At 34.5% G+C, this 20,263-nt stretch overlaps 1 protein-coding gene across 1 annotated transcript in view; it reads right to left on the bottom strand.

The window, feature by feature from the left end:
* Positions 1-20,263, bottom strand: part of MED12L (mediator complex subunit 12-like) — a 347,532-nt gene that overhangs the window by 30,426 nt on the left and 296,843 nt on the right. Inside the window, exons 36-39 of the mRNA XM_004675377.2 lie at positions 20,066-20,222; positions 17,084-17,337; positions 4,496-4,585; positions 2,955-3,184 (exon numbers count right to left, since the gene is read on the bottom strand). Of these exons, the coding sequence (XP_004675434.2) occupies positions 2,955-3,184; positions 4,496-4,585; positions 17,084-17,337; positions 20,066-20,222 (731 nt within the window). The remainder of the gene's footprint in view (positions 1-2,954; positions 3,185-4,495; positions 4,586-17,083; positions 17,338-20,065; positions 20,223-20,263) is intronic.

Here is a 20,263-nt window from a genome sequence, read left to right as displayed (position 1 = left end):
AACACTGTTAAAAGAAATACAAGAAGACAGCATGAAATGGAAAGACATCCCCTGCTCATGGGTTGAGAGAGTTAACATCATCAAAATGGCCATCCTGCCAAAAGCAATCTACAGATTTAATGTCATCCCAGTAAATCGCTCAACGACATTCTTCAAAGAAATAGAAAAAATGTTGATGAGATTCATATGGAACAATAAAAGACCTCAGATAGGCAAAATCCTCATGTCTAAGAAAAAACAAAACGGAGGCATTACAATCCCAAACTTCAAGCTATACTACAAAGCCCAAACTTCAAGCTATACTACAAAGCCATAATAATCAAAACTGTACTGGAATAAGAATAGACATACAGACCAATGGACTCGAATAGAAAACCCAGATATAAACCCACAAGTTTACGGACAGCTAATTTTTGACAAAGGAGCAAAGAAGATACAATGGAACAAAGAAAATTTGTTCAGCAAGTGGTGCTGGGAAAACTGGGAAACTACATGCAAAAAAATGAAACTAGTTCACTGCCTCACTACAGTCACAAAGATCAACTTGAAGTAGATTAAAGACCTAGACATAAGAAAGGAAACCATAAAATACCTAGAAGCAAAGATGGGTCAAACACTACACGACATACACTTCAGCGACATCTTTAAAGACAGAGCACCCAATGCCACAATAGTGAAGGCAAGGATAAACAGATGGGACTACATCAAGTTAAAGAGCTTCTGTACAGCAAAAGAGACATTACAAAAAACAAACAGACAGCCCACTGATTGGGAAAAAATTTTCTCACACAAAGTAGTGATAAAGGAGTTATCACAAAAATATACGGAGAACTGATGAAACTCAACAAAAATAAACAACTCCATCAAAAAATGGGCAGAACAGCTAAAAAGACACTTCTGCAAAGAGGAACTGCAGATGGCTAACAAGCATATGAAAAACTGTTCAACATCACTCGTAATAAGGGAGATGCAAATTAAAACCACAATGAGATACCACTCACCCCAGTGAGAATGGCACATCTTCAAACAACTAGCAACAACGAATGTTGGTGAGGATGTGGAGAAAAAGGAACTCTCCTGCTTTGCTGGTGGGAATGCAAACTAGTACAACCACTATGGAAAACTGTTTGGAGGTTCCTCAAACTGCTGAACATGGAGTTTCCCTACGACCCAGCAATCCCACTCCTAGGTATCTCCCAAAAGACACAAAAACACTGATTGAAAAAGATACCTGCACTCCCATGTTTATTGCTGCTTCATTCACAATTGGAAAAACACGGAAGAAGCCCAAATGCCCAAAAGTAGATGACTGGATTAAAAAGATGTGGTAGATATCTACAATGGAATATTACTCAGCAACCAAAAAAGAGAAACACATATCTTTTGCAGCCACTTGGATGGAGCTGGAAAAGATCATGCTTAGTGAGATAAGACAGAAAGAGAAAGAAAAATATCAGATGGTTCCACTCATAGCAGGAGTATAATGAACCATGCGAGAAAATAATGATAGTGAAGAACAGCTATATTCCAGAGACATTTTGTGGGGTGGGATGGGGAATTGGATAAAAAACAGTGGGGGAAGGGAAATGCACTGGACTATGGTGATGGCACATGGGTGATTTATTTGGTGATGGGAAACCCAAGGGGATTGCAAATGAGATGGAAAAATGCACAAAAATATGTAATAATAAACTATTACATTAAAAAATGTGTTTCAGTTGGAATTTCAACGATAAACCCAAGTTATCCTCTTTTATACAATCTCATTTTCTGATTCCAAAAGTTTTTGAAAATTCTATTTCACTTACTTTTATATTATCTTTGGTTAAAGAAAATTGATGTGTATTCTTAGGGCAATATAAATAGCTGCAACTATTGTTTTCTATCATGTTAAATTATTGAGACAAACGAAAATTAAATTTTAACTTTAGGTGTTATATAGTAAAGGGCAATGGAGAAATTAAATTAAATATAATGAAAAATATGGACTATCTTTTCTTCAGTTCAATGCTCATGTATTTTTGGACAGAAAATTTCAGGGAGATGTATATTTTGTAGATTTAATGTTTCATTTTTAAAATCCTTCTGATAAATAAGTGTATATCAGCTCATACAGAAAACAAAATCTATGTAGACCATATAAATTATAGCATCTATTAATAAGTTGATATGTTGGTATTACATCATCCTTTTATATAATTCTAATTTTGAGGAAAATAAATTACCTTGGGTGCTGAAGAAAAAAAAAAAGGAAACAAACAAACAAAAAAACCATGAGTCCAAAGCTCCTGAATATTACACTGCTAAATTTTGCAAGAAATGTAAATATAATTCTCCTAGATCAATACAATCCCAGAGAACTTTCTATGGTTATTAAAATGTTCTAGCTCTATTCTATCCAGTGAGATAGCCCTTGCCACCTGGACCAGCTACATAATTTTTGGGTTTTGGTGCAAAAGGAGGATGACAGTAGATCATTAAATCAAGCATGGGGTATTCTAAATACAAAACCATGAGGCCCACGTTTTACTAAACATTCCCAAAGCGGAAAAGGGACGAACAAATTTTTAACAGAACTGTATAAGCCCTATGACAGTGAGGATTACAACCACAGATTTGATGGTGCTTATCAACATATTCTACTAAGAAACTAGTGACAATCAATAATTTGCTATTTTAGATATTTTTAGCCAAGAAAGGTTTTTAAAAGAGGAGAAAAGGGAGTTAAACAAGGTTCTTGGATGAAATAAGCAAGCTGGGATATTGTTTATTTTGAACCTCTACCTGGTGCTACTAAAGATGAAATGCCACTATGTATATTATATGCAAATATGCAAGTTCATAAAAACAGTCATAGAGCACCCCACCGTTCTAAAAGCTTAACAAGGATAAGAATTTTACTACTACTTTACAATAGTGGATATTTCCCAATCATTATTATGAATATATCACACCTCTGAGAATTGGATAAGGGCTGCAAGTATGGCGATGCCTGCTGCTGAACATAGCCACTTGGCTGCTGCTGCATCTGTCTTAGTCTTTCCATCAGAGCTGGGCTGGAGTGCGTGGCTGGATAGGTTCTGGAGTTATAGCTGGGAGACAGGACCAAGCTTCCAGTCTGTGGCTGTGAGTTTGGCTGCAAAGGCATTTGTGTTCCATACATTGTGTAGCCCTGGGACATGGCCTGTAGGCAAGTACAAGGCATTCATATCATTAGTTCATAGAGGTCATCAATGTTCAACAGATCCCAAATCCTATCACATCATTTCCAAAATGGGTTAGAAAAGCTCTCTAATGTAATTTCTCAATGCTGATTAAAATTTACACTGGAATACACTTTTCTGATACGTGATTGTATCTCTCAAGATCTGATGAACATTCCTGTAATAAGTGACATGTTGTCTGAAAAGTCCTATTAATATCTTAGTCAGAGAGTAAGAATGTAACTTCTAACTATTCATTACCCTTTAGTCCTAGTTGAACCACAGCCTATTTCAGAACTCTACCAATAATCTGATCATCAATTTTCTACTAAATATAATGATATGTTAATTTAAATCTTGATGCCTAATGAAATTCCTGAGATTCTATTGGATCACTGCAATGTGAAGAACAAAATGCTAGTTACAGTAGAAAAGGTCTGTTCAGCAAATCCTCAAAGCAACACACTTTTAGGTAGTTTAATGACTCTGACTTAAAAGAAAAAGTAGCAAATATGAGCTTTCAAAAAGAAGCATAAATGGGGACATATGGCTCAGTGCCTGTGAAGGCCAATCTTGGCTTTTCTTACAGAGACAGACACAATATACATTACAACCCCAACTTGCAGTACTGTCACTGCCCCCAGGTTCTTTTCAAGAGGGTAAGGGCAAAGTATATGGATGCAGAATCAACAAAACTCTTTGGGAAAAAAAAAAAAAAAGCTCAAGATTCACACTATATTGAGACAACCACTTGCTGACATAACTACTGTGTATCTGGTGCTATGTTCCACAAGTATTTGGAAATGTTCCCCACTTTCCCCTCTATTTTAGAAGATAGAGTAACCAGCACAGTATCAGACAGCTAGTAAGGGGCCAGGAATTGCCCCAAGCTCTGATTCCAATGTGCATTTCCTTATTCTACCATGATTCCTCCTCAAACCTATCTTTGAATATGAAAAATTCAGTCACAAATTACATTATGACCTATTATAACATAAAATAAGTACTCTGGTATGGTTACACATTTCAATATCCACCATTACCAATAGACAGATTTGAATTTATGTTTTTAATTCCAGAATTTCCTAAATTTTATGCTTTTTAAACTAAGCAAACCTAAGTCTTGTTCAGCAATCTCTGGTAATGTTTGTTTGAAATATTAGTTATAATCTATAAGCAGATATTACTAAGTTTTATATCTTATCAGAGTTTCTGTTCTATTTATTGATCTCCTATTTTAAATTAAAGAACAATAAAAATCCTGGCAGCAACTAGGAAGGGGATGTAAGTACCTGTGCTGGCTGGAGCCCAGGGTACTGAGAGAGCTGAGGGGCAGGCCGAGCTTGTGCAGCAAAAAGAGCAGCTTGGTCCCCTGGCTGGCCCTGGAAAACAATATTGAGGTGACTGTTGGTCATAACTGCAAGGGTTTGATTAGAGGTCCTTGCTAATAATCTCACACCTCATTTTGGGAATACAATTTATAGCTTTCCAATCTACATTAAATACTACGTCTCATCAATTTTCTATGAGCATGAATACTGCTGAACTTATTCTTTCTTCCAAAGAAGACAACAGATATCCCCCAAAATAAGACAGGCGTAAACACAAGCCAAAGAATCAGAGACGGAGACGCTTCCTAGTACACTCCAGGGTACAGACACCTACTAGAATGGGAAGCATGTGTGTAGCAAATGTGAAATCTAAAACCACGGTGGCAAAATCCTAGCCCCACAAAGGGAAGAGAACATCTGTACATGCAAATGGCACATACATATTTTATGAAAGCTGAGTGACAATTCTTCCGAGTAACCTAAACATTGTTCAAGGAATGGATTTGGTTCTCCTATAATGAAAAGTCAGTAATAAGTTAATAGCAAATACAATTCTTGCCAAATATAATAGAAAGTAAAATCAGTTAACATCTGTTTACCAATCTTAATTTAATGTATGCTTAGGCCTTATGAAAATGTATATTTATAAGAGTAACTGTCTGAATTTTATGTTTTGCCAGCAGGAGCTATTTCATGGAAGCGTGCAGTGAGTGACACATAGAAAGAAGCCTAGCTTTTGACCATTTCCAGTTTATTTCAAGACTTAGTAAATATAAATTTACAATTTAAGATACTTTACTATTGTTTTATAGTTGATGTCCTCATTTTTAGTAAGTGCTAAATTATACTATAAGATTATTTTACTGTCCTTGCTACTTCTAGTAGAGAGAAAGATTTAGCTTAAGAGGTAAAAAGTCAGTAATTATTAAGTATCTATTATAACTCAGGCACTGGGCTTCTTTCTGGTTTCCATTTTCTCACAGGAACTGTCTAGGGTTGGAGCATCATCCCCATTTCTTCAGATAGGAAAATTCAGGCTCAAAGAGCTTTAGCAGCTATCGAACTCATCCAGCTACCTCTGGCAGAACAGTTGTATGATTACAGGCAAGTGTGACTTTAAGGGTCAGGGCCCTTTCCATTATGATGAAATGTCTCTATATGGTATTTAGTAAGGAATTATTTAAATCCCCACCTGGTGTTTATTCTTTAAGGACAGACAGCCTTTTAAACTCATTCCAGTAAGAAACCAGAAGGAGAGTCTCTATTAAATCTTGTTAGTGAGATAGTGAAACCAAATGGACACAAAAGAGGGCAATGTCCAATTTTTGATTCCTCTCGTTCATCTGACAACATTTAAACAACTTTAGGCATTCCTAAGTCCTACACATGGACTAAACACATATTTCTAGGAGTGTCGACTATGGTATATGTATATAACTACTTCAACAAGTATCTAACTTTCCAGAATAAGGTACTATGAAAACATCCTCAGTCTGATTAACCTAAGTGCAATTATATCTCTATCTGCTTGGGTCTAAGAAAAATTAGCCCAAACTCCCTCTATGATAACTCATGCCAAAGAAATGTGACCATCTGGAACTTAACAGTATTCCAAGTATTCATATGGCTCTCAATCTTCCAAACACTATGCCAAGGAATCTCTCTGGCTGAGCTAAATTTTAAAATACCAATCTTTAAATCAATGTTCCTTGACAGAGTCCTATGAGATTCCTAAAACATATTGCTGTGCTTTGCAGGAATAATTATCTTTGTTTTTATATAAAGTAAAAATAAAACAAATTATGTATGTGTGAGTGAGAATCTTGAGATTCTTAAGTGGTCTATAACACCAAGGCCCTCTCTAGGTTGGGATGCATTAAGCAGATCTTTCCTCTTCCTCTGCTTATGGCTTATAAAACAATTACATATCAGGGAAACTAGAATACTAGCAAAGCATATATCTCAGTTATAAGGCAACATTTTTACTGACAAATAATAAACAATTTTTAATGACAAAGAATGTAAAGATTTAATAAATACATTTATAATTATTCCATACAATTTTGAATTTCACTACATTTTTAAAAAATCAAAAAATTAACACAAGACAAACACTAATTTTCAAAGAGACATGGAAGAAGGTGTAACAAATATGAAGCTTTCTACACTCTAAAATTATGCATTCTCAATCATGTTTGTCTAGAAGTAAACTATTTATATGTGAATTTATTATATTCTTCTCAACACAAATTTTTCCAGTACACTATGTAAGTACAGTAGATGCAATATCCTCCCTAAGGAAATCACAAACACACCAAGTTGGCTAGACCTTTTCAAGGTCTGTGTACACTTTATCACTTCTCTTGCCAAAATGAAATGACCTCTTAATTTTCTTTGTTTTTCCCAGAACAGTGTCAGGAACTTATTACAGTTTACAAAAATAGTTCAATTCATTCCAAGTTAAGAACAAATGCTAAAATAGTTCTTTAAGCTTGAAAGATTTTATAAATATGAAACAAAGACCACAACATGGTCTATAAAAAAAAATGAAACTAAAGACAGAGATTCAGTAAAAGTTCTTTAATGTTGGTACGGATGGTTTAGATGCATTAAACACCCAAACTGGGCCAGGCCAGGACAACTGTATTCAAAGGGACATGACTGGCAAATTAAGACACAGGGTCACCTCTATATGTTTATATGTGAATTTATTGTGTTCCTTCTCAACACCTGTTGTAACCAGATCCACTTATCTGAGAACTCTCTCAACTTTATTTTATCAGATCCTAGCATGTCTGGCACAGAGTAAATGCTCAATTTCTACCTATTGAGAAAAATATAAGATCAAATTTATTTTATCTTAACCAAGAATTCCAGTGGCAAACTGGGATTTATATTTAGGTATTAATTACTTTGTCAAATTAATTCTCCATAATTTTAGCACCGTCTTTTTCAAAACTCAAGTTTAAACTCAATTTTTAAAATCTACCATTCTATCTATTTCTTTTTTCTGCCTGCATTACCATGTAGAGAAAGGCTCAACATTTTCCTCGAAAACAAACAATGAGAGTTAACATTAGCTTCATATTTTTAATGTATGCAGAGAGCAGTTTGTGAGATTGCAGTCAGTTACCTGGGCAATTCCAGTAATTCCATGAAATTCATCTTGACATTGCTTATGTCAACACATAATTTCTATGTGTGGTTGCTGTAATTTATTTTTATACCTTTGTTTTGTACTTATGTCTATAAAATAAATATAAATTCACTGTATTGTATCAGTGATGTTTAAAATTTTTGATGAATCATCCTCAAACATAATTTCATTCTTCTAACACTCATTAACACTCATTCCCTCAGTCAAGTGAGCAAATGTATCTCTTTGTAATGGAGAACAGGTTATAATATCAATTATGCATATATGAAACACAATAATCAGCAGCATTTCAGCATAAGACTTTTCAATCTACTTAAGTTGTAATAAAGATTTTTCAAAGTTCTATTCATTAACTTTTCAATAGTGTTTAGGAGTTACAAGTAAATAAGGCAGTTGCATCTAAGAAGCTATAGCCAGATTTTCTGGTTGTTTCTGAAATGGTGATTGAGGAATAATAATAAAACCAGGTGGTAAATTCTTATGAGTCACCTAGTAAAAAGTGTCTCATGGCTTCCATTTTAAAACATAATGAATTAGCACCCACGGCTAATCTAGCACATGTTATGAACCAGAATTTATTATGGTCATCCTATCAAACTGGTGTTATTTTGATTGCATACAAAAGGCACTAAGAAAATTCTAATTACGAGGTCCAGTTAATGAGTTATGCCTGACAGATTTATAAACTTTTACATGAAATAGAACTTCATGGGGAATAAAGTAACAGTTGCATTAACTGCTGGATCGAAGCGATTCATTCTAAAATAAGTATACCTCATAAAATAATGCGCCTCTATAATATAACACAATGACATTCTTATAAGTGATGAGCATAAAGGTTGGCTGAATATATAAATTCAGTAAATTCCTACTAGTAAAGAATATTAAAGAAAGAAAGAACTGCAAAGATGTAGATTCATATTTCTCTTAATTTGAATGACTATACATCATAGAACTTCTTGAGTTTAAATAGCTGACAAAGCAATTTGCTTATAATAATACTTTTTTAAAAAAGTGAAATCAATGACTGATGAAAATTACTTTCTATCTGATTACATTATCATGTGAACATTGAATGCCCTGTAGTAAACATATTTTTTTAAAGCTGGTAGTTTAGTTCATATTTTTAAATAAATACAAAGCTTATTTGCTTCTTTCTACTATAGTGTCATTAAAAATCTAAAGAATTTTTTTTCCAGAAAAATCTCTAAAGTTTCCTTTGCTGAAATAATGATTGGAGAAATTGCCTAATAGCCAGTAATTAATAACTTAAACACCTTCAAAGCTTGAATATGCAGCTAAGGATTTTCACCAATGTATAGAAAATGTTTCCCACAAAATTTTAAGTTAAATAAGTCGACTTACATTCACATCTGAGATGTGTGCTCTTTTTATTCTAATGCTTCTTGGGTTTATGATGTGGGTTGGCTACCTGATACAGATACCTATAAATAATTTAATGTAAACATGCATTCTTAGCTAGCCCAGGCAAAGCAATAGTGGTAAAGTCTGATGACATGCATGCACAAGATCCTGAACTTAAAAAAAGTCTTCTCCATACTGGAAAGAAAACAGAGATGATACATTTTGTTGAGAATTTATGGATAGCCAGTGAGTGGGATGTGATGAGAAGGATGTGTTTCATAACCACAAGTTTCATTATCTTGCACTGGTCTCTGAGTCAGCATGCCATGCATTCCTATACTAATGATGTGAACTAACAAAGAGAGAAGCAAGAATTCAGGAACAGATGCATTCAAATCTGGGTCTGAGATGAAGGTGCACAAATTGGTATATGCTCCCACACCCAGGCCATGAACACCCACTGGTTTCTAAGCATAGGCATATAGGATGGAAAACATGAGGCAAAGGGGAACACTTTCAGAAATAAATTGCATTAAATTTAACATGGTCAGTGCATTCATGAGTCTGTGTTACAGTTTCAAACATAAATCAAGTAGAATAACTGTGAAATGAAGATTACAATTATTTGTTGTTATGGGAAATCATCCGCTTCTCATTTTGATGTTCAGATAGTAATGCCATAAAAGTTTACTTAAAAAGAAAAGGAATGAGAGCAGGGGTGTTACCATTATGTTGTCAAAGTCTTCCAGAAGGGAGACAGCAGAGTTACAGAAGTCCTACAGAAAGGGGACAGTAAGAAAACGGCAGACAATACAGATAAGATTTTTCAGCCTAATAATGTGGGTTGCCAAAACACACATGAAATAGTTCACTTTAAAACAATGCTTCAAGGAGTGAAGAATTAACTCAGGCCCTGTAGATGTTTTATTAAATTATATGCCAAACAACATCATTATAAACCGACAAGTAATATGGTAATATTAATATATTGGAACAGCACAATCTGGAGGTTAAATGGTAACACATAAGAAGTGAGGGACCCAGAGACACACACTTCCCATAACTAAGAAATAGGGGGGCCCTAGTGTGAACAACAGGGCAGGAGAGTCCTTCCAAGACTAGACGCAGGAGGAGCACTCACACAGTCAGTTCAAATTAAACACACAAGATATTAGGTGAGCAAACTGATAGACTATACATTATAGAAGGATGTAATCAGAGAGCACCACCTTCACCAAATGCACAAGAAGCAGAGCGCCGGTTAGCTACACATTCATTCATCACAGACCAAAACATAGTTATACTGCTACCAGTGTTTACACACTAACAGGAAATCTGGTTTAAAATAAGGAAATAAATGCCTGTAAAAAATATCTATCAGGTAAATGATTCCCCTACTAAATCCATTTTTATAAATGGATTCCAAGAGACAGTTATCTGAGATGTTTAAAAACTGTTCTGTTCACTAAGTTTTAGAAACACAATGAAACAAAAGATAAACTTCAATAGAAATAGCATGTTACGATACAATCAATGAACTAGAAATCGTAGGAGGAGTTTCCCAAATACTATCTATTCTCGCATTTTAGGTGTGGGTACATAATTCACTGTATCTGTTTATTTTTAGATACAACCATTCTTGTATTAGTGGTCAACTGTCTCACCATCCACTTCAAAATTCTCCCCTCCCTCACAAAAATCAAGTGGTGTACACTCTTCCAGTTCACATAATTACCTAACTGTAATTTCAGCAAATGTAATGAGTGAGCACCTTCCTCATTCGAATTAGTAGAAACACGAGATATCATATGATAAAGCTAAGCACCTTCTACCCTGAAGTGGTTTCCACCTAATAAAAAGATAAATTTTAGGACATTTTTACTAGTTTAGAGGCTTCCCAAGTTCATTTTTTTGCTATTGAAGTGTATTTAAATTACATTCTAAGTAAACGCATTAAAGATAATCTTTAAGACTTAAGATTTGCTTCAACCATGTTATTTTGCCTACCTTTAGCCAGTAATAACATTTTGAAATTACTGGATCAGAAAATTACAGAAGCTAGTAAAGTTGTGAAAGATTCCCAAGCTCACAGATAATAAGAAAATGAAAATTAAAATGACATAATCTGATACCATTTTACCTGCTCAGAGTGAGAACATTAAGACCTGATAATGTGAAGATATAAAGAAGGGAAAAATCTCATTTATGGAGTTCTCTATCACCTTGGAAATCAAGTAAGCATTTTTACTTCCAAATATATACTATAAAACTCCATGTGTGATAAGAAATGTATAAACATGTTTACAGTATAATTGAAATTAATTTAAATGACCGTTAACAAGAGAATGGATAATGGATAAACATGTTAGCATACTTAGAGGAAGAGCATCCAACCAGAACAAATGAATAAAACTACATAAAACAAAGTGAATAATATCAATTAGTGAAAATTAAAAAAAATTATAAAGCAATACAATAACACATGCGTGAGACAAGTTTATAATCTGAAAGTATGTTTGTATCAATGAATGTAAAAATACTGTAAAAGTATAAAAAGTTCACAAGAAAGAAATAAAACACTAAAAGTTAAGAATGTGATTATTTATGGAAAAGAAGGAAAATGAGCAGAGACAAGGAGCCTCACTGATATCTATGTTTTACATTTTAGAAAACAATCTAAGGCAGGGCATAAATGAATATTGCTAGTTTTGCTTGTTATATTAATGTTTGTTATACTATTTTCTATTTTTATCTGCATGTTTGAATGTTGAAGAAAGAACAGAAGGAAGAAGCCAAGGAAGGAAACATATCCCAAGGTGATATCACACCCCGTGGTGGGAGATCAATTACCAGACAAAAGTTGTTGGCTTAATTTGAATGGACCTCATGAATCCAGTTGCATGTTTTCAAGAAGTTACAGATTCACTTTTGCTAAGGAGCAAACCACATTGGGAGGCTTTTCCTCAGTCATGGTTTTTTCATTAAGTGATGCAATTCCTTCATTTGGATGCACAGTAATGGCACCTATTCAGTGGTTGTTAACCTAAAGTTCTTACAAGTTACCATTAGCTACACCTGGACACAACTTTTCTGTCCTGTCTAAAGTCCTTTTTACTGACATGAAATTTTTTATGATTCACTGTCTGTAGTCTGTAACCAATTTGTTCCAAATTTGTCTTAATTTAAGCTAAACATCCTTTGACTGTCTTTCTCTGGCATCTGAAAGACAAATGTTTTACACCACTATAAAGAACAACAAAATAACTTCATGCATTGAAAGAGGGTAATCAAGATAAATTAATATTATAAATCAAGGCATAAAATTAATTTCTTTTGGGCCCTCCCTGGTGGTGCAGCAGTAAAGCACTGCACACTAAGAAGCTTAAGCCACTTCCGCCTGCCCCTGCATGAGTTCGATCCCCACCTGCCCTGGAGGAGATCCACATGGCGTGGCAGACCTCTCCTGACCCGCCCGCTGCTCCCCTCAGCAGTGTACTTTGATCATCTGCCTGTTCTGCTCTCCACTCTGTCTCTGGTGAATCCTCTCACCCTCCGCATCTCTGGCCTGTAACCCAGTTCTGTATGAATAAATAAATCAATCTTTTTAAAAAATTAATTTCTTCTTCTGTGTCAAAGCTTAAGATTCCCCTCCCAAATAATCTTCGCTATGTGACTGATGTGGTAGGAGTGAGAAAAGGCTCCTTTTCTCGGAAGAAAATTAATGGATGTAAGAAAACAGTCAATGGCGAACAATTTAAATAGTGTTTTGTATTATAACAGTATTCTACATTTAGGATACAAAGAAAATAAAAAGAGTATCAAAAAAATAAAAAAGTGATGTTTTTAATAACAAATTTTTTTTTTCTTTTTATTTATTCATACAGAACTGGGGTACAGGCCAGAGATGCGGAGGGTGAGAGGATTCACCAGAGACAGAGTGGGGTGCAGAACAGGCAGATCGACGAAGTACACTGCTGAGGGGAGCAGCGGGCGGGTCAGGAGAGGTCTGCCACGCCATGTGGTCTCCTCCAGGGCAGGCGGGAATCGAACTCATGCGGAAGTGGCCTAAGCTTCTTTGTGCTGTGCTTTAACCCGCTGCGCCACCAGGGAGGGCCATTTAATAACAAATTTTAATCAGCTCCTATAAAGTTTGACACAAACTTTTTACTGTAGACAGTAAAAATATACCTCCCCAAAGAAACAAAATGGCTACTGGAGAACCTAAATAACATCCTTTTTCATTAGTCTTTCTACTGGGGGCCACTGAGTATCAATCTTATTAGAAACAATTAAGGTACCTTCACAAAGTATTAAATGTGTTTTTAGCCTCTTTGAATGCTTAAGATATTTGTGCAAATAAAATCATTTTCATGGGATATGGATTTCTCTTGAAATAATATAACCATAAGATGACAATAAAAGGGGAGCATTTTTTTTTGTGCACTCAACTACTTACTATGAGCCAGGCGCTATTTAAGGGCTGTTACATATATTAAATCATTGATTTCACAAGAACCCTAAAAAGTCCCCATCACATGAACTCCATTTTATAAAGAGTCGCAGAAAGGTAACAATACTATTTTGTGTTCCATTTAAATAAGAGACACTGAATAAGAAATGGCAATTAACCATTTTTCCCACCTCAAAACTCAATTGAAAAAGTGTCCTTGCCAAAATATCTTTATGTGTGTTGATAATGTACTATAAAGGTGTAAGGAAATGTACTTCATTATGTTATTAACTGTTATATCAAATAATTTGATATAAAATATCTAACAACATTAATGCTATTTAATACAGATTTCCTGGACACTATAAATATCTTGGTAACAACCTTAAGAAATGTAAGATGATTGATAACAGAGTATCTCATGAACAACTACAGTTAGTAATCAGTCTCTGTGGTAGAATTACAGTTATTTTATAATGGTATTTCTGTTTTTGTTGTGTACTACCTAAAGTTAGATTAATTCCCATATGTGTTTGCTTCTTTTCATCAGATAGAAGAGCCCAGTGAGACCCTAAAGTCTGAGACAAATTCAGAATTCAGGAATTTATGCCCCCCACCTGTACTTTGTCTAGGTTTTCAAAACAAACATGGCAGAAATCAATGCAAGAAGTAATTTCTAAACAGGCTCAAAGGGGGAGAGCTATGTGGTGAGTTGCAAATAAACACCAGATTATCAAAGATTAAGGCTACTAAAAACTCTAACCCTCTGGAAATAGCAGCTCAAAAAAATAATTCATTCATTTTATAAATAGATTTCTTCCTGTGCTCAGTGGATTAAAAGATACAAATACTATAAGACCCAAAGTTTAACCTTATAAGACAAGAGGAGAGATGAAGATGGGACACTGGACAAATGACCCAGGAAGCGGTCACACTACACGGCCTACAGAAACTAGCCAGACTGTGAACGCATCTACTAAAGTTACAAAATCACTTTTGAAAGTTAAGGGAAAGAGAAATTCTTCAACACATTTGTCACATATAAGAAAATGGTTTCTATAATTAGTAAATGGATGGGATACAGAGAAAAACTACATCTGTCTAAGAAGTCAAAAACTGGAAAAAAATATTGTAAATTTTTATGTAGTTAGAGAGAATCACATCATATGTAGGTATTCAACTGATATTATGTTGCTGCCAAAATTAAAATCACTTCTCTGTCATTTTACTGTGATGGATATATGCTGGTCTATACTGGAAAAAGAAATAATCTGCATTCAGATATTGAACATCATTTACCAACATTACTAGTACATTTTTTTTTTTCTGCCACAACATATATTTAGCTAGAGATCAAGTGTATTAGTACTTGATCTATTAGGAGAGAAGGAGCTATAATTTCCTCAGAAACTTCTAGAAACAGGCGGGCTAGCATAAGCTACATACATGTTATCATTTACACTGTGTGGAACCATTTCACCTGACTGAACCATGTCACCTGTGACAGAACCAGATCTGCATTTCTCTTCCTCACAAGAACAGTTTTCCTCAGTATGAATAAAAAGTAAAGAGAAAAAACACGTCTCCATGCTGAAAGCCCTGTGAGGCTTTTAAGCAAGTTTTAATTGTTAAAATAAAGTGGGGAAGGAGAAACTACTGGGCCAACAGAGTCATGAAGTTGAGTTTTACCTACTTGAAAATGGAATTCCTGACTTTTCATAGGGGCAAACATGAAAATATGGCAGCACAAAAGAAACAGAAAAAAGATGAACTCTCAAATACTGCCTGTTAGTACAAGCAATAATTTTTCAGTGTAAGAGTAATGAATAGGGTGCCCCAGGTACATTTTAGGTCATGTGCTTTTTCCAAAAATGCACTATCTGTATTATACATTTGTGTATGTATGACATATCACTTGCAAAATATTCTATTAAATTGCTTTCAGGAAAAATTTCTTTTAATTAGAGTAAATTGCCATGTTTATATTAGTAAGTGAATATTTGAAGGATAAGGCATATTTACCTATAAATGGTCCTAGCCCAGTGAGTTTCTCACCAATTTTGGCTAGATCCATTTAGTGATTCCAAGCAGAACTGAGCAGTAATATTTTGCAAGTGGACTATAAGGAAAATTACACTTTGTGATTCAAAGGCAGGTATGAAAACTAATAATAAATTACTGTAAGGAAAAGTTTAGTTAAGCTTAACTTACTTTTAAAAGGAACTCAACATATCCTAGTGAGATTGTTTTTTAAATCTGAAAAAATTTCTTATTTCAATAAGAATTCAAAACAATAGCATACTTATATGTTTATCTCCCAGAAGGACTAAATGCAAACTGAGGTTTTAGATAGCTCCAAATATGCAGCTTATTCTAGCAGAATGAGTTTTGTGAAATATTTCACCAAATTCTCATTATTTAAATGGTTAAGAAGCAACTCAGACCTATCTAACCTGATGGTTCCAGGGAGTTTAGTTGCTAGAGATTAGGAAAAGTATGTAGTGACTATTTTTGTATATTCTAATAAATTCAACTAATTTCCTCTCTCTTGTCCTTCTTATAATTTAGGTAGGAAAAAAAAAGGGATACAAAATTAATCTTCCCCACCTACCAAAATTGCTAAGTAAACTGAATGTAGAAGTTCCATAAATTAGATGTGTCTAGAAAAGTAGCCAAAAATGCAGAGTATACTTGCAAAAACTTTAAAATTCCTCCTAAATTGAAGCCTCAGTTTTTTCTTAAGTAGGATACACATACAGATTAAATATGTCTTTTAGGGATGATAAAAATATATAGAGAGCTGTGGGACTTAAAATATTAATAGATTTAAAGAGCTTAAGTGTTTTGGCAAATAGTAAGTACTCTCTCAGGGTTAACTAGTTTAGTACTATTATCACTATCATCAATAGAGTGTATGCCCATTTTAGAAAAACTAGAATATACAGAAAGTATATAGAAACTAGAAAAGGAAGTTAAATCTCAATTCCTTTTTTAAATTTCAGTGTATTTGTACAGATTCATGGGTTTCATCAGTGTATTCTAATTCCCCCATGATCCCCACCATTGCTTGTTAAACAATTGCTGGTATCTCAAAAATGAAAGAAAATTAGTTATAAGGTGTTAAAAATAAAAATTGAAGGTATCCATATGTTTATTTGTAATTTATTTGTTCTGCTATAATCTTTTTAATTATACATTAAAAATGAGAAAATGTGAGACATAACTACAGAGTAATAAATCTAAATGATAATGCATGATAGTAGAGCTAATAGGGATACAAAATACATGGTAATTACATAGTGCTAGAGGTTACTTTACGCATAAAAGGCCTGCTCCTCTAAATGACTGAGAAAATCATTAGCTTTTCTTTTACTTTTAGGACATATTTTAATGAGGCAGTTAGAGTTCATATACCAGTAAAGACAAAGGAGGGTAAGTATTTAAGAACCTGTACAAGAGATATACCTGCACTCACACAGGAATATAGGGATATGCACACAAAAGAACATGTCATACACACATCTTGAGCCTGAGGAAGTAATGAAAGGCAGAAATCCCTGACTGGGTCTGGACAAACCTGTTGGAAAGGTCGAGCCTGGGCTTGCCTAAGGAGCCGCTGCTGCTGCTGCTGCTGCTGCTGCTGCTGCTGCTGCTGCTGCTGCTGCTGCTGCTGCTGCAGAAGCTTCATCTGTATCAACTGCTGCTGGGATGTGATTGCATGCAGAGAAGGTGGCTGCATCATGGCACCTGAGCGCCGCTGCAGCATGTTCGACAGAGCTTGTTTGGTATTAGTTGGGACAAAGGAGCCCGTGGGGTCCAATCTGGAGCCACCTACAAAAGCAATCAGAAGGAAGGGCATTTTACACATACTAATGCAAGCAGTGTTCCTTTGTCTATGGAAACAGAAGCCTCACCTTGTAACCTCACCTTACTTATGTATAAAACGGAAAATAAAAGCACTGTCCCACTCCCATAGACGTAATACTAAGTGGTATTATTTCCAAAGGATGGCAAAAGTAACGTAGGACTGAATTACAATATCTTAATGACTTCACTGAAGATTCCACTTAAGTTGATAAGCTGAAAGTACAATTTTGGATCATGAGGTTTTTAATTATGCAAGGTTCTCAAAAACATCTTACTTGTATAAATGTATTGCCTTTGTGGTGTGTTTTGCCAAGTGTTCCAGTCAGGCACACACACACACACAAAATTTAAACAAATCTGTTTGTAATTACAAAAGCTCATGATATTTAAGCTTCTTTATCATGGCAAAATGAAAATGCCTATTTGGTACAAGAGAGTCATGGAAGTACTTGAAAAACTTGAAATGCTTGCAAACCTCAATCACATAAACAAGGATCACTGATTACAATACTTATGAAACCAAAGGAAGATCCTTAACATATCTGCACATATAATTTGTCATATGCTTTTAAGAGTTTGAGGGAAAAGTCATTCAACATCTGCTGACTTCATAGTAGAACTTATTTTTCATTTACCAAATTGTCTGTTTCTTAATGTGTGAATAAGAAATCTTCTTTGTAAATACCACACAGAAGATATTTTTAAAACATACTATGGAAACAAATATTTTAGAGCCATATGTTACAAGAAAAACACAAATTCTCTTAAAAGACTCAGTACCACAATCAGTAATATGATATGAAGTCATTCTGAAAATTCAATGAAGTTATCATTTGGAAAAAAACAAAAAGTCAATTTGAGTAACATATGGAAAGGTAACTTCTGTTAAAGCAAAAATTGGAACTAAACTAAAACATAAAACTTAACTCATTTTAAAAAGGAATTTCTTTTAAAGATTAGACTATAAATTGCTTTCTTTTAATTTTCCTAACTGCTGAGTCAACTGAAAAAGAATATATGGCTGAAATCCTCTGAACATTTTCACATAATTACTTTCCTTTCCATCTATATCAACCAGGTTTATGTAGTTGCTGCCTATGGCATTAGCACAAAATGGTGAATTCACCTAATGATGTTTCTCAGAACAGTTATTAAGTATATGCTTAACTACACAAATCAGATGTTACTTTATGTTCTTGGGAATACTATAGTGGACATAGCCGAAAAAATGCTTCATAGAGTTTAAAATCTGGAACAGGCAGATAAGATACCACTGAGTAAAAATATACACTTACACAAGCAAGTGCTGGTGCTATCAAAAACTAGAAAGAATGGAAAAGGTATGGTTCACAATTTAAAATAGGTAGGTTGAGGAAGTCTCACTGAGAAAGTAGTATCTGGCCAATATCCAAGACGAGGACTGAGACATGTATGTAACTGAGGGAGAGTGCTCCATGTATAGGGACTAGCAAATGCAAAATTCCTGTGTAGGGAGTATATTAAAATCATTTGGGCCCACCTGGTAGCCTAGGGCTTAAGTCTCAGTGCTATTACAGTTGTAGCTTGAATTTGATTGCAGGCAAGTTTGCTAACCCACATAGGTGCAGCAGACTTCAGCTGCCTCTCACACTGCTCCCCTCAGCAGTGTACTTCAGTAAATCTGCTTGATCTCTTCCTCACTCTTACTCTAATGAATCCTCTCACACATCCCCACACCATCTCCGGCCTACACCCCAGTGCTTCTATGCACAAATACTGCTTCTTTAAAAGCAAAATAAAATCATTTACTGAACATGTCTTCCATACCAGGCAATCTTCTAAGTGCCACATCTCTAAATTTCACACACAAGTGTAATAGAAACTTCATCTTTCAAAAAAAAAGATATTTTATCCAGTCCTTTTACTGTTATGTTAGACTTTGTGAATTCTAGTGTACCATGAAGTTCAAAATAGTCTGCTAATGTGAGTGAAGAATCAAACATATTCTTCCCTGTGATTTACAATGTCATATTCAACATAAGAAAAATCACAATGTAACTTAAAATAAAATAAAAAAAATTATGTTAGAATGATATCCTAACAAAATGAAGACTGAGATTTCACAATAATTCTATTTTGCTAATATAAACAAACTTTCACTTGTAACGAAAATTAAATTCATTCTAATTAGGATCATTTTATTGAGAAAGTCTTTGTTCCGGATATAAAATCTAAAGCCTGAATCAAAGCAATACTACAGTGAGGAGCATTTCTATCAATATGGTAGTTTTCCTCATTAACACATCTACTTAGTGAACCAAATTTGCAAAATGATTCAAATGCATTTTGTTTAACATTGATAATGTAAAACTATAAAAGGCAATCTATGTGCAATATAAGGTGTGAGCTTTTAAAACACTGACAAGAATTATATATAATCAGATGTATAAGAATTTCACAACAAAGCTTTTATTAACTTTATAATCTAGATTAGACTTTCTTTCATGTCCAATTTCCTTCTATCACTGATGAAAATACCAAAATTAGCACATAAAATCAAAACTGAGATATGACTGAAGCAGGAGAAAATACATGTCAATACATGGCACTTATTTTTTGAACTTTCCAAGTTTGTGGAGGCTTCAGTTTAAAAGCAATGAGAGATCTAAGCTACTTCTCATTCCAGAGTGGTCAGATACAATCTCTGTATTACCTGGAGTAAGAGATTGGTTCTGAAGGAAGAAGCCAGGCTGCTGGGGCTGACCCATGAGATTGTAGCCCCACAAGGTAGATTGTGGATGGTGCATCATCTGAGAGGAAATCGGTGAGTAATTAGGAGGCACTCGGTATATGTTGCTTTGTGGAAACTCCTTCAACATAAGTTAAAAAAAAAAAAAAAGTTACTTAACTC

The sequence above is a fragment of the Condylura cristata genome, unplaced genomic scaffold (assembly GCF_000260355.1).
Source record: "Condylura cristata isolate star-nosed mole 26May11 unplaced genomic scaffold, ConCri1.0 scaffold00003, whole genome shotgun sequence".
Classification (NCBI taxonomy): domain Eukaryota; kingdom Metazoa; phylum Chordata; class Mammalia; order Eulipotyphla; family Talpidae; genus Condylura; species Condylura cristata.
This window is presented reverse-complemented; position numbering and strand designations above follow the sequence as displayed.